Source organism: Emydura macquarii, unplaced genomic scaffold (assembly GCF_026122565.2).
Source record: "Emydura macquarii macquarii isolate MOO-44397 ecotype Brisbane River unplaced genomic scaffold, CSIRO-AGI_Emac_v2 contig_3257, whole genome shotgun sequence".
NCBI lineage: Eukaryota > Metazoa > Chordata > Testudines > Chelidae > Emydura > Emydura macquarii.
Genome location: NW_027133394.1, coordinates 657,147 through 673,990, shown reverse-complemented (window position 1 = coordinate 673,990; position 16,844 = coordinate 657,147). Strand labels below are relative to the sequence as shown.

General features: G+C 60.7%; 1 protein-coding gene across 1 annotated transcript in view; it reads left to right on the top strand.

Moving 5' to 3' along the window:
- The window catches only part of LOC137142839 (glycerol-3-phosphate acyltransferase 2, mitochondrial-like), a 36,153-nt gene that overhangs the window by 17,096 nt on the left and 2,213 nt on the right, over positions 1-16,844 (top strand). The window contains exons 6-22 of the mRNA XM_067532304.1: positions 189-329; positions 2,503-2,602; positions 3,288-3,424; positions 3,762-3,861; positions 4,776-4,973; positions 5,583-5,693; positions 6,230-6,315; positions 6,978-7,096; positions 11,813-11,883; positions 12,250-12,511; positions 12,594-12,742; positions 12,949-13,026; positions 13,231-13,362; positions 14,051-14,171; positions 14,328-14,393; positions 14,582-14,637; positions 14,739-14,761. Of these exons, the coding sequence (XP_067388405.1) occupies positions 189-329; positions 2,503-2,602; positions 3,288-3,424; positions 3,762-3,861; positions 4,776-4,973; positions 5,583-5,693; positions 6,230-6,315; positions 6,978-7,096; positions 11,813-11,883; positions 12,250-12,511; positions 12,594-12,742; positions 12,949-13,026; positions 13,231-13,362; positions 14,051-14,171; positions 14,328-14,393; positions 14,582-14,637; positions 14,739-14,761 (1,950 nt within the window). The remainder of the gene's footprint in view (positions 1-188; positions 330-2,502; positions 2,603-3,287; positions 3,425-3,761; positions 3,862-4,775; positions 4,974-5,582; positions 5,694-6,229; positions 6,316-6,977; positions 7,097-11,812; positions 11,884-12,249; positions 12,512-12,593; positions 12,743-12,948; positions 13,027-13,230; positions 13,363-14,050; positions 14,172-14,327; positions 14,394-14,581; positions 14,638-14,738; positions 14,762-16,844) is intronic.

Sequence of the window (16,844 nt, the reverse complement as noted above, 5' to 3'; positions counted from 1 at the left end):
CCTAGCGCAGCGTGTCCACAATCTCCCCTTGCCACCCGCGTTAAGAACCGTTAATGGGGTGTTGGCAGCTGGCTGTCCTTCAACTATAGTCGCTGGGGGGCATGCCGCTCTCCGAATGGTGCATTCATTCCGCTGGCTTTGCTTGCTGCTCTGGATGCGTTTTTCATCTGCTCTCCCCTTCTCCCCAGGGTGCAGGATGTCGTGTCTCCGAAGGGCCTCCCGGCGAGAGGGGATGAACCCATTCTCCGCACGTCCCCGGCACAATGGAGGAGCGAAGTGCTGAGTATTCTCAACCAGATTCAGTCTCCTCTCTCGCTTTTCATACTGAGGTATGTCCCCCTCTTCGCGAAGAGGGCCAGGGTGACAGGGGGCTGTGACACTCATCCTGCTCTGTATATGGTGCTGGTTTAAGGCAGGGGGGAAGCAGCAGAATTGCCTGAGCGGGCCGGTAATAGAAACCAGATCCCTGAGACTGCGTCTTCGTATCCAGTCCCCGTCCGATGGTGTTAGGTGTCTGGTGTCTCGATGCGCTGCTGATAAAACATTCCCAGCAGAGAGACCAAAGGCTCTGCCTGCCTGGACCCCACAGGCTGAATTCCTCTTTCATACACGGCCCTTCAAGGTTAAAGCCGGGGCAACAGGGCAGACGCTTGCCCATGTCGTGTGGATAACTGCAGGGCTTCTGTTTCCAGGCCTGGGAGGCAGCGTGGCCTAGTAGATAGGGCACTGGACTGAGAGGGGACCTGGGTTCTAGTCCCAGCTCTGCCAGGTACTTGCTGTTTGTAACCTTGGCCAAGCAGTTTCTCGTGTCTCAGTTTCCCCATCTTCAGGAAGGAGACAGGGACGTAACCCTTCCTTGGCAAAGCGGTCTGAGATCTCGGGCAGAAAAGCACCAGAGAGATGATTAGTGGGATGAGTCTGGCACCTTTCCTCGGCAGGAAATTAACACGCCTGGCAGAAAGCAAAGCGAGCGTGGGACTGCCTGCCCCGTGGCTTGCTCGCTGAGATGTCCTGCAGAGATGCAGTGGGTGCGTGGGCGGTGGTGGTGATGGCAGATCAGATCCCTGCTTGGAGCCTGCATGCGTGTGTTTGTATCTTAAGTTTCTGGCAGAGTTGGGGATGATTTTCCTTAGATGACGGTGGCTGTGGTTGGTGACCTGGGTTGGTGAAGTGGAATCTTGCTTGGTTCCCTAGTGAAGAGGGCTTGGGACCAGCTGATGATTCAGTGGTTCGTTCGGATCAAAAGCCAACCACACGGCCATGCAGGATGGTCTCAGGAGAGGTCCAGGTGTGGAGTAGCAAGAGGTTGCAGGTCAGGATGGAGGGGGATCAGCAGAGCTAGCAAGGAATAGGAGCTTGGGGCCGGGGGACCAGGGGACCGCAGGTGGAATTTGAGGCAGACCTGAGTGTGAAGCGGCCCGGGGCAGGGTAAGTTGTGGGTTGGACCCGAGGGACATTAGCAGAATTGCAGGGGGGCTGCGGGTCGGGATGGAGGGGCGTTGACGGAGCTTTGGGGGAAGCTTCTGCAGCACCTCCATGCGCGGCAGCGCCGTCCCCTTTCAACGAGTTCCACCATTTACCTCTGGACGGGAAAATCAAAGAATGAACCCAAAAGAAGAGGTGAACTCTCTTTGTTTTTGATGGTTGAGAAATTGGCAGATAAAGTTTCCGTTGAGGCCTAATTGCTTCTCTGATTGAGCGGTAATAAAAGAACCTTTCGGAATAGTCTGAGTATTTAAAGTGGAGAAATTGCCCAAGGGATAAAAGCAGTTAGAGACTTCTGGTAAACATCACGCAGGAGCTCGGGGTGGGGAGATGGGCTCTGGGTTTACATGCTGGGGTTGTTTTATGATTGTATCTTTTTTTTTGCCTAATCACGCAGGGGCGTTCATTTTTTTTTGCAAGCAAAGCTCTTGTTTGTTCATTTCCTTTGTGGGAGCTTAAAGACGTGGGCTGAACATTGCAATGGGATCGTCGTGTCTAGCTCGTACGGCGCTTTTCATCCGGAGGTGTCAAAGCACTTTGCCAAGGCGGGGCCGTGTGATTAGCTCCATTAGGCAGATGGGGAAACTGAGGCACCGAGGGGGGAATGTGACTTGCCCAAGCTCTCCCAGCATGCCAGGGGCAGAGCCAGGAATTGGGCCCAGGTGGCGTGAGGCCCAGTTTAGTGCTCTAACCGCTAGACCACACTGCATTTGAATGAAACCTCACTCTCGGGGTAGGTTTTCACACCCCTAAGCGGCGTGGTTAAACTGACTTAATTTCCTGGTGCGGAGCAGGCCTGAGACCGAGCAGGTCTGCATCTGAGTCTCAGGTCTGTCCCTGAGTCGCTTGGACAGGTCATGTAACCTCTTTGCCTCCATTCCCCATCTGGAAAAGGGGGTGAATAATCCTGTCAGCACGGCAAACCACAGGTAAAAGTTTGCCCCCCGCCGCCGAGAAAAAACACAGCCTTAAAGTCTGTTCCCACCCTCCTCTGTGTTTTCTTTTCCTCTCCCCCAGGCTCTGCAGCTGGACTCTACTCAGACTCCTGAGCCGCGTGGTCCACAGCGTGCTGCTCCACAAAGGGCAGCTGGAGATGGTGTGCAGGGCAGCCCAGACGGTAAGGGGGGCCGGGAGGGGGGCTGAGACGGCTCTGCCAAGAGCCCTGTTTCTTGTGTGTCAGGGAGCTGAGTTATCTACCTAAGGCACGTGGGTGGTCCCCACCTCCCCAGCGTCTGAGCGCCTGTAATGCCTTTATCCTCGTGCGCCCCTGTGGGGCAGGGCAGGGCCGATATCCCCATTGTACGGGTGGGGAACTGAGACACGGGGCGGCTAAGAGACTTGCCCAGGGACACTCCGGAGTCTGGCAGAGCAGGGACTGGAACCTGGATCTCCGGCTAGCCCCCTAGCCACTGGATCGTCCTTCTCCTTCCTCCTTAGGCAGGGACCCCGGCAGCATCTTAGACCAGTGGGCTCGGCCCGGGACACGGAGCTCCGGAATACTGGGCCCTGTCCCTGGCTCTGCCCTCATCTTTGCGCAGCCTGGAGGCAAATCACTTATGGTCAAGTTTTCAGCAGGGCCTTAACAACCTTAGGAGCCTAAATCCTATTGGCCTGAGATGGAGATTTAGGCTGAGCACGTCAGTGCACTGCCAGGATGGAGGTGCCTGCCTGGAGGCCAGGGGCTGTGCACACCCGGGAGGCGGGGGTGCTCCCGGGCCAGCGTGGAAAGCACGGACTCGCGTGTGCGGGCACGCAACCTCGGCTACGACCCGCAGACTCCGTTGTGTTCTCTTTCCTCCCAGCCGGACGTCCCTCTGGTTTTCCTCTCCACTCACAAGTCCCGGCTAGATGGGCTGCTCCTCTCCTTCCTCCTGTTCTCGCAGGGCCTCGGGGTGCCCAGGGTGACGTGGGAACACCAGGCCTACACCCCGAGCCTCAGGTAAGGGTCGGAGCTGGGTTACAGGCATCGATCTTCTGCATCACCGGCTCCCGGGTGGTCAGCGGCCGACCGAGCCGTGCAATTGAACCTACTTCTCTCCTCTTCTCCCGGTGACTTTCCTTCTTCTGGCCTGTCACTCGCCGATTCCTCCCTCCAAACCAGTCTCTCTCTGGGAGCGGGGGCCTGGCACGCCGGGGACCACAGGCAACGTGGGTGGGTGGGAGGGAGGGGTGGAGAGGTGGCCGTCCTGTTTCCCAGGGAGGCCCAGGCAGGATCGGGTGGTCGGGGACCGGGGGTGACGGCCCTTCTGCAGTGACCGGGCCTGTTTTGCTTGCAGGGTCTTGCTGAGGCGGCTGGGAGGGGTTTTCCTGCCCCCCGGAGCAGAGCAGGCACCAGACAGCAAGCGGGGCGCACTCTTCAGGGCCGTCCTTGCCTCGGTAAGTACGTGCGGGGCAGGGAGCCGTGAGCCAAGGGGTGGTGTGGGACCCTCCTCTGGCCCTGGACGGGGGAGAACGCAGTGAACGCCTTTGCCAGTTGCTTAAGGCTCCTAATGTACTTGGTTAAGGATCTCGTAGCTGACTGGGGGATTTAGACACCCAGCTCCCACTCACATCAGTGGGAGCCAGCTGTATGGCTCAGTCCCCTCCCCGGCTTTGCAGATGCCAGCGGTTGGAGGGGCGAGGGTCAGGTCCAGAACGATCCCAGCTCTGCTTAGATTCACCCTCCACGTGAGCTGAGCACAGGCCTGGGATCCAGGAGCCCCCCCCGCCTGGTTTAATTCTCATTCATTTGTTAAGCGCCGTCCATAGGCTCCGTTTAATTCCACCTCTGCCACCGAGGGACCTGGGCCGAGTTGCTGCCCCTGCCTCGGTTTCCCCGCCTGTTCAGTGATGGGGGGATGCTCCTGACCCCTCTGGAGGATGCGGGGGCAGGTGGTGTGTGAGCCCAGCATTAAGATGTAGGCTGGTCGGTGGGGGCTTATCCAGCAAGGACCCATCCGACGCTCGCTGCCTCCATTGCGCTTTGCATCAGGCGCCTGCAGGGAGGGTGGCCCGCCTAGAGGGGATTGCGTCGCTTCTTTGGTCACCCTGGCAGGACGCTGGGGGCTCAGTCCCGGATCTTGGGTTTCAGGCTCCTTCCTGGAGAGGTTTAAGAGCCGGGGGTGGCGGAGGGGCTGCCCGAGCGGTAGCACCGGGTGGAAAGCGGGAGCAGACGGTTCTAGGGAGTCACGCCACGTCCCTGCCGCGTGGCTGGGTGGGGGAGGACGTTCCCTGCCCACGAGGCCTTAGGGCGAAGGGGGGCTCAGCTGCACTCTGTCTCCGATCCCGTGGGGTTCCTTGCCCACCCCCAGTACGTCGAGGAGCTGCTGAAGAGTCGACAGCACCTGCTGATCTTCCTGGAGGAGCCCTTCTCCGGCGTGCCCCAGCTGTCCGCCCCCGGAGGGGAGTGGCTGGCGCTAGTGCTGGGCGCCCTCCACGCCGAAGCCGTCCCCGATGTGATGCTGGTGCCCGTGGGGATCTCCTACGACGTGGCGCCCGATGTGTTCGCGGTAAGACCCGCCGGCTGTTGAGGGGAGCGCTGGCTAGAGCGGAGGGGCTGGGAGCCGGGATTCCCAGCGGTGGGAGGGAAGTGGGCAGCAGTGGTTAGAGCGGGTGTGGGGGTGTGAACTCCTGGGTTCTATTCCTGGCGAAGGGAGAGGAGGGGGAGGTCTAGTGGTTAGAACAAGGGGCTGGGAGCCAGGAGTTCCTGGCTCTGGAAGCAGGGGTCTGGCTGTTGGCTTTGGGAACTTTCTCAGAGGCCTTGAGAGGGGCACGGCCCAAACCGTTGGCCGCCCGGGGCTCTCGTGGGCTGGAGTTTTGGTTCTGCAGCGCGCCCGAGATCCACCCCCGTACTGAGCGGGAGCGAGGGGGCAGGGCAGCTCCGAGGAGTCAGTGGCGGCTTAGCACGGGCAAAGGCTTCTGTCCATGCAACCTCGCCTCGTTCTGCCCCCCCGGAGAACAGCGCTCCCGTGATGAAGACGCTTCGCCTGTCCCTTCTTAGCCTCCGGCACCGTGCAGGCTTGTTCCTCTGTTGAGCAAACGCTCTCCATGGCTGAGACGTGGTGAATAACTGCCCTGCCGTGGCAAGATTAACACACCCTGCTCATCTGCTCTCCTAGGGCTCAGCTCAGCCTGCCGGCCTCTGGTCCTGTCTCCTGGCCGTTTGCCGAGCCCTGGGCCGGGGGTTTGGCTGCGTCCGGGTGGACTTTGCCCAGCCCTTCTCCTTGCAGGTACTGTGCAGCCTCCTGGGATTTTTGGCCAGTGGCGTCTGCCTTAGAATTGAGTGTCCAGGTCTTGGGGTTTGGCAAGTCCCGGCTGGATCTTTGGGGAATCGAGTGGACCGGGATTATTGGGTGTCATGATCTTGGTGGGATTTGGAGACTGGGGGTCATGTCTACACGGCAGCTGGGAGCGAGCTGGCGTAGACGGACTCACGCTAGCCCGAGCCCGGACATCTACACCGCACTTAAACAGACCCGCCGTTCAGGCTTCCAATGCGCCGATGGTATTTCTAGCCGGCTAGCGTGGGCGGCGCTGGAGCAGGTCTGTCTGCCCAGGCTGGGCGGCGCGCTGCCGTGTGGACAGACCCGAGGTGGCTTGGGACGATGGGCCGCTTTTGCCATGGGGGAAGCTGGTCATCTTGTGTTTGGGGTTTGGCCTGAATGCACAGGGTGTGGGGAGCGTGTAGCCTGGGGCTGGGCAGATGGAGGCCTGGGGAGCTCATTGCCTCGGTGGCCATCGACCGGCTCGTGTTCTTTGATCCCAGGAGTACGCCGCAAACAACCGCGTCAGACGGCGCTGCTCGGAGAAGTCCCTGGAGGAGCTGCTTCTGCCCGTCATCCTTGGCAAAAGGTAGCCACGACCCAGATCCCGGGGGGGGTGGGGGCAGAAGGAGAGCCGGGGCCATCTGTCAGAGAATTCCCGTTGTCTGAAGACAGTAAGGAAGAGGCTGCGGAAAAAGCCAAAGTCCCCTCTCCGGGTGCACCGAGCGTGCCACGGACCCCGGTAACCGGCACCGCTCGCTCGCCCTCCGTGGAATGAGTTTGTTGGGTCTCAGGCCGGTCGTGCCAAAACCCACCCTTCCTTCAGCAGAGAGGGCCTGGGCTGGACGGAGCGTGGGGGCCGAGTTCCCCTCTGCCCCCTCCAGGTGGATCCTTCCCAGGGATGACAGGAACATCCGGTGGCGTTTTGGGAGAGGCTAAGCCTCGTGCATCACTAAACCGATCTCTACGTGCTAGGCCTCAGGAGATCTCCCTCTGACGGCTGGCCGCTCCAGAGGCAGGATACAGGGCCGTTGCTCCTGCCTGGCAGGTCTGTTCCTAGCTCAGGCTTGGAGCACGGCGAGCGCACACGGGGAAACTCGCCGTGCCGCCGGCCGTGCTGCGTGTGTTGCATAGCTGGAAGGGTTGAGCTTCCAGGCCTCTGTATTCGCCGCCCGGCGTTTGCCTTTCTCTCCTACATCAGCCTGCCCCTGTTCCTGTTAACAGCTGCCCCTTCTTATCCCGTGTCTGCAGCCCCGGCCTGCTGGACTGGGAGAAGTCAGAGGAGTGGTTCTCACGCCGGGGAGCTGCCGCGGAGCTGCCGGCGGACGAGCGGATCCTGGTGGGAAGACTTGGCCTGCACTCCTTGAGCGGTAGGTGCCGATCTCCCGGCGGCCGGGTTCCAGGAAGGGGGACCGGGGAGCCCCCTCTTCCTTCCCCCGTTTTCTGCCTCTTTCCACCAAGCTGTCGGGCCAAACAATCAAGCGTCTGAGCTCCTGAGATCCCGGGCCGGCCACCGCCAGGAGTCAAAATGGCACGGCCGCGTCTGCGCCGTCAGCACGGTTCCCCGGCGGAAAATAGGACGGCGCGAACTAGAGGGGCGGGGCTCTTTGAACCTGGGCGCGGGGCACAGGGAGCGCGTGCGTCGTCCGCACCCAGGCGTTGTGTCGGTCTGTGCTGACTGCCGCTGGCGGGGTAGGCTGGGTCTGCGTGTCCTGCCTCCGCGTGTCTGTGTGTCGGGGGGTGTCTCAGCGTAGCAGGGGAAGTGGAGGATGCGGGTTCGTTTGAAGCAGGCGTATCGATGAGCACAGCCATGGGCCAATGGAGACCGGACCTGTGCTCCCTTTCCCTGGCGCTGGGTGGGACCGAGGCCTTTGATGGAGACCCAGGTACCTCGAGAGACGGTCTTGGAGGCGTTAGGCTGTTCTGCCCTGCTGAAAAGGGCCTGTCTTGGTGTGGCCAGCAGCTCGGTGATGGTTTGGTGGAATCCCCTCTGCAGGGCTGGATTTGTAAGCTCAAAGTATCCACGCGGGGCCAGACCTCCTCTCAAGGACACTGCAGTGACTCCAGAGTCCCCAAATCAGCGCCAAAGACGACCCCAGCACGGTACCACCGGATACCCCGGCTGCAGATCCGGGGCTCAGCAGATGCCAGCTATTGCCTGCCTCTGGCTTAGCGCTGTCACTTCCTGGATGGTCCTGGGAATCAGTGGGAGTTTTGCCTGAGGAAGGAGTGCTCCGGTTTGGGTCCTTTCTGAATCCCTGCGTCTCCTTGGCTGGGCTGGGTGACCTCGGGCGAGTCGCTGCGTCCCTTCGTGCCATCCGAAAGGAGGATGATCTTGCTGGTCTCCTCTGTGAAGTGCCTTGAGATCTGGTGGAACCTGCGAGAGAAGGACTCGGCGTTGTATCAACTGGACCGGAGGGACTCAGGAGTTCTTGCTTCAGCTGCCTGACTCTCCATCTCTGGGATTACTCTGTAGTACCTGACGTACGTCCTCGGATCTGCTCTGGGCGGCTTTCAGAGATCGAATGCCCGGTACGTCCTTCTAATGATGGCAGGAGATCCGGCTGCCGCTAGGCAAGGCAAACCCGAGCGGACGATTTTACCCTGCACCTAGGCTGGGAGAGATGGCGGGTTTAGCTAGCGCACGTGAATTAAAACACGCTTTTCCTGCTCACGACAAGGCCTGTGAGAAGAGAAGGGTCGTTATCCCCCTGCAGAGTTTACAGGCCTGTTTTTCAGACCTGCTGTCTGTCTGAGAATCAGCTTCCAAGTGACGTGGCCAAGGCCACTCAGCGGCAGACCCAGGATTGGAACCTGCATCTTCTGGCGCCCATTCCAGAGCCTTCGGCACGAGACCAGCCGTCCTCCTTCTGGCCCGCTGCGAATTCACTTTATTCCCCAGGTTCAGCTAGCAAGAACAGAAGCTGACGAGTTCCTCTGAGGGAGGCTGGGAAAAACGATAGGCTTGTTAAATTGCAATCACGGTCTCCTGGTTACACAAAGGCTGCGTTTCACGTGCGCGCTTTGTGTTTTAGTTCACCCTTCTCTGCCGTGTGGATGCGACGTTCCAATTATCCGTCATTTCAGCACAACGCTCCGAATGCGCTAATGCGCCGGCTGCGTGACTGCTCGCCGGGAACGGCTGACACGCGGCACGGTTCCTGTGCTGGGAACCAGAGCGCAAACAACAACGTGCAGAGGAGGAGACGGGGAGTCTGGCTGTTGCAGACACGTCCCACTGCAAGACAGCCACGCCTCGATCGATTTCTTCAGCTGTGCAGAGAATCAGTCCCGCTACGGTGCCTTAAATCCGCCGTAGGGCCGAGTGCTGGCGGGTTAGCTATAGTGCCACGGTACATTTCCAGTGGAATTGCGGTGATTTTCCCTCCCGTTCTCTCGATACAGCAGCTTCCTAGGATGGACGCGGCGATATCACTGAACTCCTTGGAGGGGATAGGAGCAGGGTTTGCCAGTGGATCTCACTGCCACGAGATGCCACCCAGGCCAGGCGGCGAGGATTAGATGGATGCTTTCATAGCTAAGGAACATCTGCGCACACACGTTTCTATAAAAGCCCCGGCTTCAGGGCGTGAACCAGCCACGCGCAGACGGGTCAGGAAGAAACGTCCCCGTCTGGGCAGGTTCTGTAAACGTCTACGCCCGTGCCCCTTTCCTCCGAAGCAGCTGGTTCTGGTTTCTCTCCGAATGGCTGGCACCCACCGCACCGATTCCTTCTGGTGGTTCCTAACTTATTGGCTGCTGCTCCCACGGGATAGTCTCTTTTTTCCGCGGGTTGGATGCTTTTACACTAGGAGACGGTCCTTTTGTTCAAGATTCACCCCCCTCCTCCCCACACCGCCCCCTTCACGTTCCCTGTCCGCCTCGCTGAGTCCTCCAAAAAGCGCCCCGGCGAAACAAACCCGAGGAAGACGAGCCGCGTAGCGTTGCTGCTGGTGAGGTTAAAAAACAAACGGGAGGAAGGAGGGAAAGCGCCTTTTCAGGCCTTTTTTCTTCATGCATCACAAAGAAGCGTGCGCACACAGAGGCCCAGACGCCATTTTTTCCCTCTTTGCAGGCGATCTTCAACGAGCAGCGTGGTCCGCGCTCCGCAAATGTCGGGAGTTTTGCCCGAGGGCTCTCGTGCCAGCCTGTGCCCCTTTGACGGCGTGGAGCAGAGCTCTTCCCCCAGCATGCCTCGGGCCCTGCCAGCCGGATCCAGGCTGGCAAAGCGACCTTGACAATCAACAGCTGATAAAAGCCCCGGCTTCTGAGGCTTTCACCCGTGAACTTTGCCTAGTGGGAAGAGGCTCTTCGCAGGCAGGGATCCTCCGGTGCTGGTTTTTCCTCTGACTCACGGCCTCCACCAGCCCTGGCGGCGGGAGCCACTCACGCCTGCTGCTTTTCCGCTGCCTGTGCTGACGTGCGCCCGGCTCGTGGCCGGCGGGACGGGGCGGGGACGATGCGTGAAGCAGCTGCCGGTGCGGTGCTGGGTGGGTTGGCGAAGCTTTGAGATGCTCGCTCTTCGTTACGGCCGTGGCGGCCATTGGATTGTGTTTTGTGGGCTAGTCCCTGCTCTCTGCTATGCCCGGGGTAACCCCGGAGTGAAGGCTGGTTCTGCTCCGTGTTACACCCTGGGTCAAGCAGAGGCAGGCACCAGGAGCAGCGCCACGGACGTCTGTGGCATTGCTGGCTTTCCACTGGCGTCGCTGCATTCCAGATCTGGCCCGCTCTTTCTTTCCTCTGCAAGCGAGGTCCAGTGGTGAGAACGCTGCGCTGATCTGCAGGGGGCCCGGATTTCATCCCCTGCCAGGCGTAACCTTGGACAAGTCAGCGCGACGCTGTCGAGGCAGCAAACTCCCCTTGGGCTCTCTGTGTTCGAGCTCCCCATCTGCGCACGGCAGAGGATAAACACCCTCCAGGCTGCGAGGTGCTCCCGTCCCAGCCTGCCGGGGGGTCCCGCGAGCACCGGATGGACGGAACTTAGAGCCGGCTGCAGGATGAAAGCGACCGGAGGCCGTGCCCTGGATCTCCCAACCCGTCCCGTTGGAAACACCTGGGCGTGGCCGCGTCTCCGCAGAACGTTTGGGCTTTGGTGAACCGGCACGTTGGAAATGTTCCGACCAGAGCTAATGCGGACGTTAGCGGCTGGGCCGCACGGTACGCCGATTGAAAGGGGCGCCACGCCGGCCCCTCTCCCGATTCCGGAGACGCTGCGTAGCCCTGTCTCCTGCACGCAGTGCGCTCTGCCTAGCCTGACGCAGCCTGCGATTTATGCTCCATCTCCCGTGCGCCCGTTCTCTCCTTCCTAATGGGTTTCATCCATGCTGGCTGGGATCTCGGGAAAGGGGGCTTGCAGGTCACTTTTCCTCTTGAGGCTGCATTGGCTTCCGTGAAGCCTCCTGGCGGGGAACGGGGCCGTCGTGCTTTTCATCTGGTGATCTCGCAGCCTTGCAGAGAAGGGCCAGCGTTACCTGCATTTCACAGCACGGCACCTTGCGCCAGGTCACCCAGAGAAGCAGCAGCAGCAGCAGCAGCGGATCTGGGGGCCTCACCCAGCCAGCCCAGATCAGCGCAGCGTCCCCTGGGCCGCCATCTCTCAGCTCCCCCGGCTCCGACAATCCCCGGTCTCTCCCCACGCGGGATTCGTGTCACGACATCTAGGGACCTGGTGGCTGCTCCGTCAGTCGGGGGGGGGGGGTCCCCAAGCCACCCACTCTGGCTCAGCCCCGCGTCACCTGGGCCCAGGGATCCCCGGGGGAGGGTGTCTTCAGCCCATGTGGTGCAGAACCTCAGGCGCGACGATCACCGCCCATCAGGCCTTCAAGTCGGTGACTTTTATCGATCCATCTCCCTGGCTGTCAGCCCCGCAGAGCTTTGCCCTGCCTCCGTCTCCGCTCCCACCACAGCACAGGGGGTCGGCCCAGCCCACCGGTGTGCCCTTACCGGGGCTAAGCAGTGGATTCCTGCCGGGCGATGGGCCTCCCTCAACTCCCAGCATGGTCGCCGGGCTCCCTCTGGGGCGAAGGAGGGCGGGGAAGGGACCGTGGGCCGAGGAGATGACGGGGCTCTCCTTGCATCCCTTCCAGCTGGCGTCTCCTGCTCCGCCGTCACGGCCGTGGCCATCGTGTCTGCGCTTTTGCTGCACAAGCACCGTGAGGTAGGTAGGGGCGAGGGCCGTGGGGGGGATGAAGGGAAGCGGTTTGCTGTATGGGGGTGGTCTGGTCGCCCGGGGGAGGGGGGCAGGGTGCGGCCAGCGGTTTTCAGGGCCCCCACGTTACAGGAGAGGCGCCATCTGGATGGCGGTTTTAAGGAACCCCCCCTGCCCATGGAGTCTCCTGCTAAATCGAGGTTTCAGGTCTTCCCGTCTCTGAGGACTGGGCCGAGGGGGGATTTCACGGGTCCTTCCGCCAGGGGTTTTCTGGCTCCATGCCGGTTTCCCTTTCACCGGGGAGGGGGGAGAGCGGATTCTTCGTCTCCTGCCGGCAGGTGGTTTCAAGCCCCCTTTTCTCTTGCTCCCCGCCAGGGCGTCTTCCTGTCCCGGCTCACGCTTGACTTCTCCTGGCTGGCGGAGGAGATCCTGCTGCGGAACCGCGACGTGAGCTTCTCGGGCCGGCTGCGGGACCTGGTGCAGCACGCCCTCCGCCTGCTGCGGGGCTGCGTCTCCCTGCACCTCCTCCGGCACGGGGACGTCCTGGTGGCCCCCAGGGAGACGGAGGCGGCGGTGAGGGAGCTGAGCCGGCACAGCGCCGCCCTGCTGCCCGTCTTCATGTGTGAGGCCGTGGGGGGTGAGTGAGCCGGGCGGGGTGGGCGGGGTGGGGACGCGGGAGGGGGTGAATGGGCAGTGACGATGCGCGGGCACCCCTGCAGCCTGCGCCGTCAACGCCCTGCTGGTGGAGATGTTGCCGTTCCTGGGGCCGGCCCACCTGCCCGCCGACATTGTGCTGAGCCAGGAGGAGCTGCACCGCAAGACCCAGGTGCTGGTCCAGCTGCTGCCCAGAGACTTCCTCCTGCTCCAGGTAGGGCCCTGGCGATGCCCTGGGGGGGGGGGGCGGCGCCTGCTGCTGCTTCCTGTAGCTAAGCTGGGTGCAGGGGGCTGGGCGTTGTCCGTCTCTGGGCCTTCGCTAGAGCCTTACCCCTGGGAATGGCTGGGCCCCCTGGCAGCCCCTCACTCTGCATCCCTGGGGTCTCTGCCGGGCGCTGACGTGTCCGTCTCCTCCCGCAGCCCTGCCAGTCGGCCTCTTGCTACGGCCAGGATGTGCTGGACAAGCTGATCCAGTGCGGGCTGCTGGTGGCGGAGGAGGTAGGTGAAGGACAGGGGAGGTGGAGGCTGTTTAGCAGTCGCGGATTGAGAACCCACCACCTCGGTCCTTGCCAGTGGCTGACCCAGCCCCTCAAAGGGGCAGAGGTGCCCCGGGAGCCATCTGCTCCCCCCCCCGGGCTTGGCGCTGACCCTGAGCTGCTAGATTCCCACCCCCCGGGCTCAGGACAGCTGCTTCATCTCCAGGCGCCCGGCGAGCGGCCAGCCTGCGACACGGCCCGGAGGCGCTTTGCGCAGAAGCTGCTGTGGAAGGAGATGGAGGATTTCAGCGAGGGCGACAGCGACTATGAGGAGGACACCAGCAAGCGCTGCTTCAAGGTACGGGGACCCCTCTGCCCCACCCAGCTCGGCCCCAGACCCCAGGGGCCATCCCTCCTACCTGGCTCCAAGGGAACCGCCTTCCCGGATGCTCAGCACCCCACAACCTGGCAGGGAGTTTTCTTCCTTTTGCAGCTGGGGGGGGAGGGACTTGGCAAGCCGGTGGCAGAGCCGAGAGTACGACCCCCGTCCCTTTCTCTAAGCTCTGGTCAGTCACACTGCCTCTGGATGACCTGGCCTGGGGAGGGGGGGTCTCTGGTCTGCAGCCCCTGCTCTATGCTGTCAGTTCCCTGTGCGGGGACCCGTTCTCCCCGGGCCCATTGTAGGAGAACATCAAATTATCCTATTAATTCCTGCCTCTATTGTTTCCCTCCCACCCCCGCACAGCAGAGCCTGGGTTCACAACCTGTCTCCACGGTGCTAGCTGTGGGGGCCGCTCCTCCAAACCGGAGCGAAGCTCTCTGTAATTAGCCAGCAGGGGGTGGGCTGAGAACAGAACTCATCTCACTTGTGCATGGCCCCGTCCCAAGCAGCTGGAGCTGCAGCGCCCTCTTCTGGCCAGCAGAGGCATTTTCCCTTGTGCGGCCCCTTTCCCCTGCATCAGGGGTTGGGTGAGTTCACATGTGGCCTGGCAGAACCCAGTTCCAGCCCGGCCCATTCATTGCCCTTTCTTCTCCTCCCCCCCCAGATAAGCCAGCTGGACAACTGCCCTGATTTCTTCTTCTTCCTCTCCTGCCTTCTGCGCCCCCTGCTGAAGACCTTGGAGCGAGCAGCTGCTTTCCTGGCGGAGTCTGGCTGCCTGGAGTCAGGTACAACCCTGTCTGTCAGCGCTGTGCGTGAGCAAAGCTGAGTCCCCAGAGGCTGGTGCTGGCAGGGAATTTGGGAACCTCCGAGGCTGTCTGACCCAGACGTTTCTTGGCTGGGTTCTACATCCCCATCCAACCCTCTTTGCTCGCCCTCCCTAGAGCTGGCGTATGTGGAGAGGCTGCAGCAGTTCCTGCTCAGGAAGGCGAGAGAGGATGGCTCCTTCGGTGAGTTTGGGCTGGGGCTGCAGAGATCCTGTGTTGCTGGGAAATGTTTCCCCGCCTGGGGCTGCAGAGATCCTGCCCCCCCCCCCCGTGTTGCTGGGAAATGCTTCCCCACCTGGTGTCCTCCTGGCTGTGGGCACCTTATGCCTTTGATTAAGTGGGTTTGCCCACACATTGGTGTCTCTTTCCAGAGTGTGCAACCAGGAGCCTGGCTGACAGCTCTGTCCAGACCTTCAAGGAGCTGGGGGTGAGTGTGGCTTTGCTCAGCCCTGAGCGTGGCAGAGGAGGACTCCCACATACTCAGGCAGGCTTCCTCTGTCCCTTTCTTCCCCCCTCCCCTCCCCGCAGGTGCTGAGGGAGCAGCCAGGGCCCATTCTCTGCCTCTCAGAAAACTTCAGCATCAGAGGAAATGAGGAGAGCCTGCAGCAGTTCATCAGGCAGTTTGCCTCCCACTAGCCCTGTGTGCAGGATCCCATGTTGAGTGTCTGCTGCTGCCCTGGGGTTAGAGCAACAATCAATAAACATCTCCTGTCTGGATGAGAAAGAGCCACACAGCAATACATGCTTTTATTTCCCATCCTGCTCATCTGTACAACAGCTGGACAGGGTTACCTGCAGTTAGACAGCGCCCCCTGTCTGTGTTAGTGGATAACAACACAGGAACTGCAATATGTCACCCGAGGGTGAGAGTGTAGTGAGCTGTCATGGGTAGCATCACAGAGATTGGGGAGGCAGCAACTACTACTGCTGTGTGTCTTTCTTTCTGTGGGGGCCAGGCAGGATCTCTCACCCCTCTAGGAAGAGGGGTGAGAGTCAGTAGGGGCAACATCAGACTTGTTAACAGGGCAGCAGGGAGCTGTGTGTGTGCCTTCCTCTCTGGACACAACAGGGGCAACACTGTATGGGTTCAGGGGGGCTGTGTGTGTGTGTGTCATCTTCTCTGTCTGGTGGGGGGGGGGAGGAAACTCTCACCCCTATCAGAAGAGGGGTGAGAGTCTAGAGAGAGAACACAGGCAACATCATACTGGTTCAGGGGGCAGTGTCTGCCATTTCTGCTCTCTGTCTGGTTTTGGGTTGGGGGGAGGAAACTCTCACCCCTGTCAGAAGAGGGGTGAGAGTCTAGTGAGACAACGGGGAAATATCATATTGGTTCAGAGGGGCAGCAGGAGGAGGGGAAGGGGAGCTGTGTGTGGCTTGGGGGGAGGAAACTCTCACCCCTGTCAGAAGAGGGGTGAGAGTCTAGTGAGACAACAGGGGCAACATCATATTGGTTCAGAGGGGCAGCAGGTGGTGTGTGAAGGGGAGCTGTGTGTGGCTTGGGGGGGGGAGGAAACTCTCACCCCTATCAGAAGAGGGGTGAGAGTCTAGTGAGACAACAGGGGCAACATCGTATTGGTTCAGAGGTGTGCAGCAGGAGGAGGGGAGGGGGCGCTGTGTGTGGGGGGGGGGGAGGAAACTCTCACCCCTATCAGAAGAGGGGTGAGAGTCTACTGAGACAACAGGGGCAACATCATTCTGGTTCAGGGGGCCTGTTTGTGTCTGCCATCCTCTCTGTCTGCTTGTGGGTTGGGGGGAGGAAACTCTCACCCCTGTCAGAAGAGGGGTGAGAGTCTAGAGAGACAACATCATAGTGGTTCAGGGGGGCAGCAGGAGGAGGGGAAGGGGAGCTGTGTGTGGGTTGGGGGGAGGAGGACAACAGGGGCAACTCTCACCCCTATCAGAAGAGGGGTGAGAGTCTAGTGAGACAACAGGGGCAACATCATTCTGGTTCAGGGGGCTGTGTGTGTGTGTGTGTGCATCTTCTCTGTCTGGTTGTGGGTTGGGGGGAGGAAACTCTCACCCCTATCAGAAGAGGGGTGAGAGTCTAGTGAGACAACAGGGGCAACATCATACTGAGTCCGGGGGCCTGTATGTGTGTGTGGGTCTGCCATCCTCTCTGTCTGCTGGTGGGTTGGGGGGAGGAAACTCTCACCCCTATCAGAAGAGGGGTGAGAGTCTAGTGAGACAACAGGGGCAACATCATACTGGTTCAGGGGGTGTGTGTGTGTGTCTGCCATCCTCTCTGTCTGTCATCTTCTCTGTGTGGTTGGGGGGAGGAAACTCTCACCCCTATCAGAAGAGGGGTGAGAGTCTAGAGAGACAACAGGGGCAACATCATTCTGGTTCAGGGGGCCTGTGTGTGTGTGTGTCATCTTCTCTTTCTGATTGTGGGTTGGGGGGAGGAAACTCTCACCCCTATCAGAAGAGGGGTGAGAGTCTAGAGAGACAACAGGGGCAACATCATTCTGGTTCAGGGGGCCTGTGTGTGTGTGTGTCATCTTCTCTTTCTGATTGTGGGTTGGGGGGAGGAAACTCTCACCCCTATCAGAAGAGGGGTGAGAGTCTAGAGAGACAATGGGGCAATATCATACTAGTTCAGGGGGGCAGCAGGAGGAGGGGAAGGGGAGCTGTGTG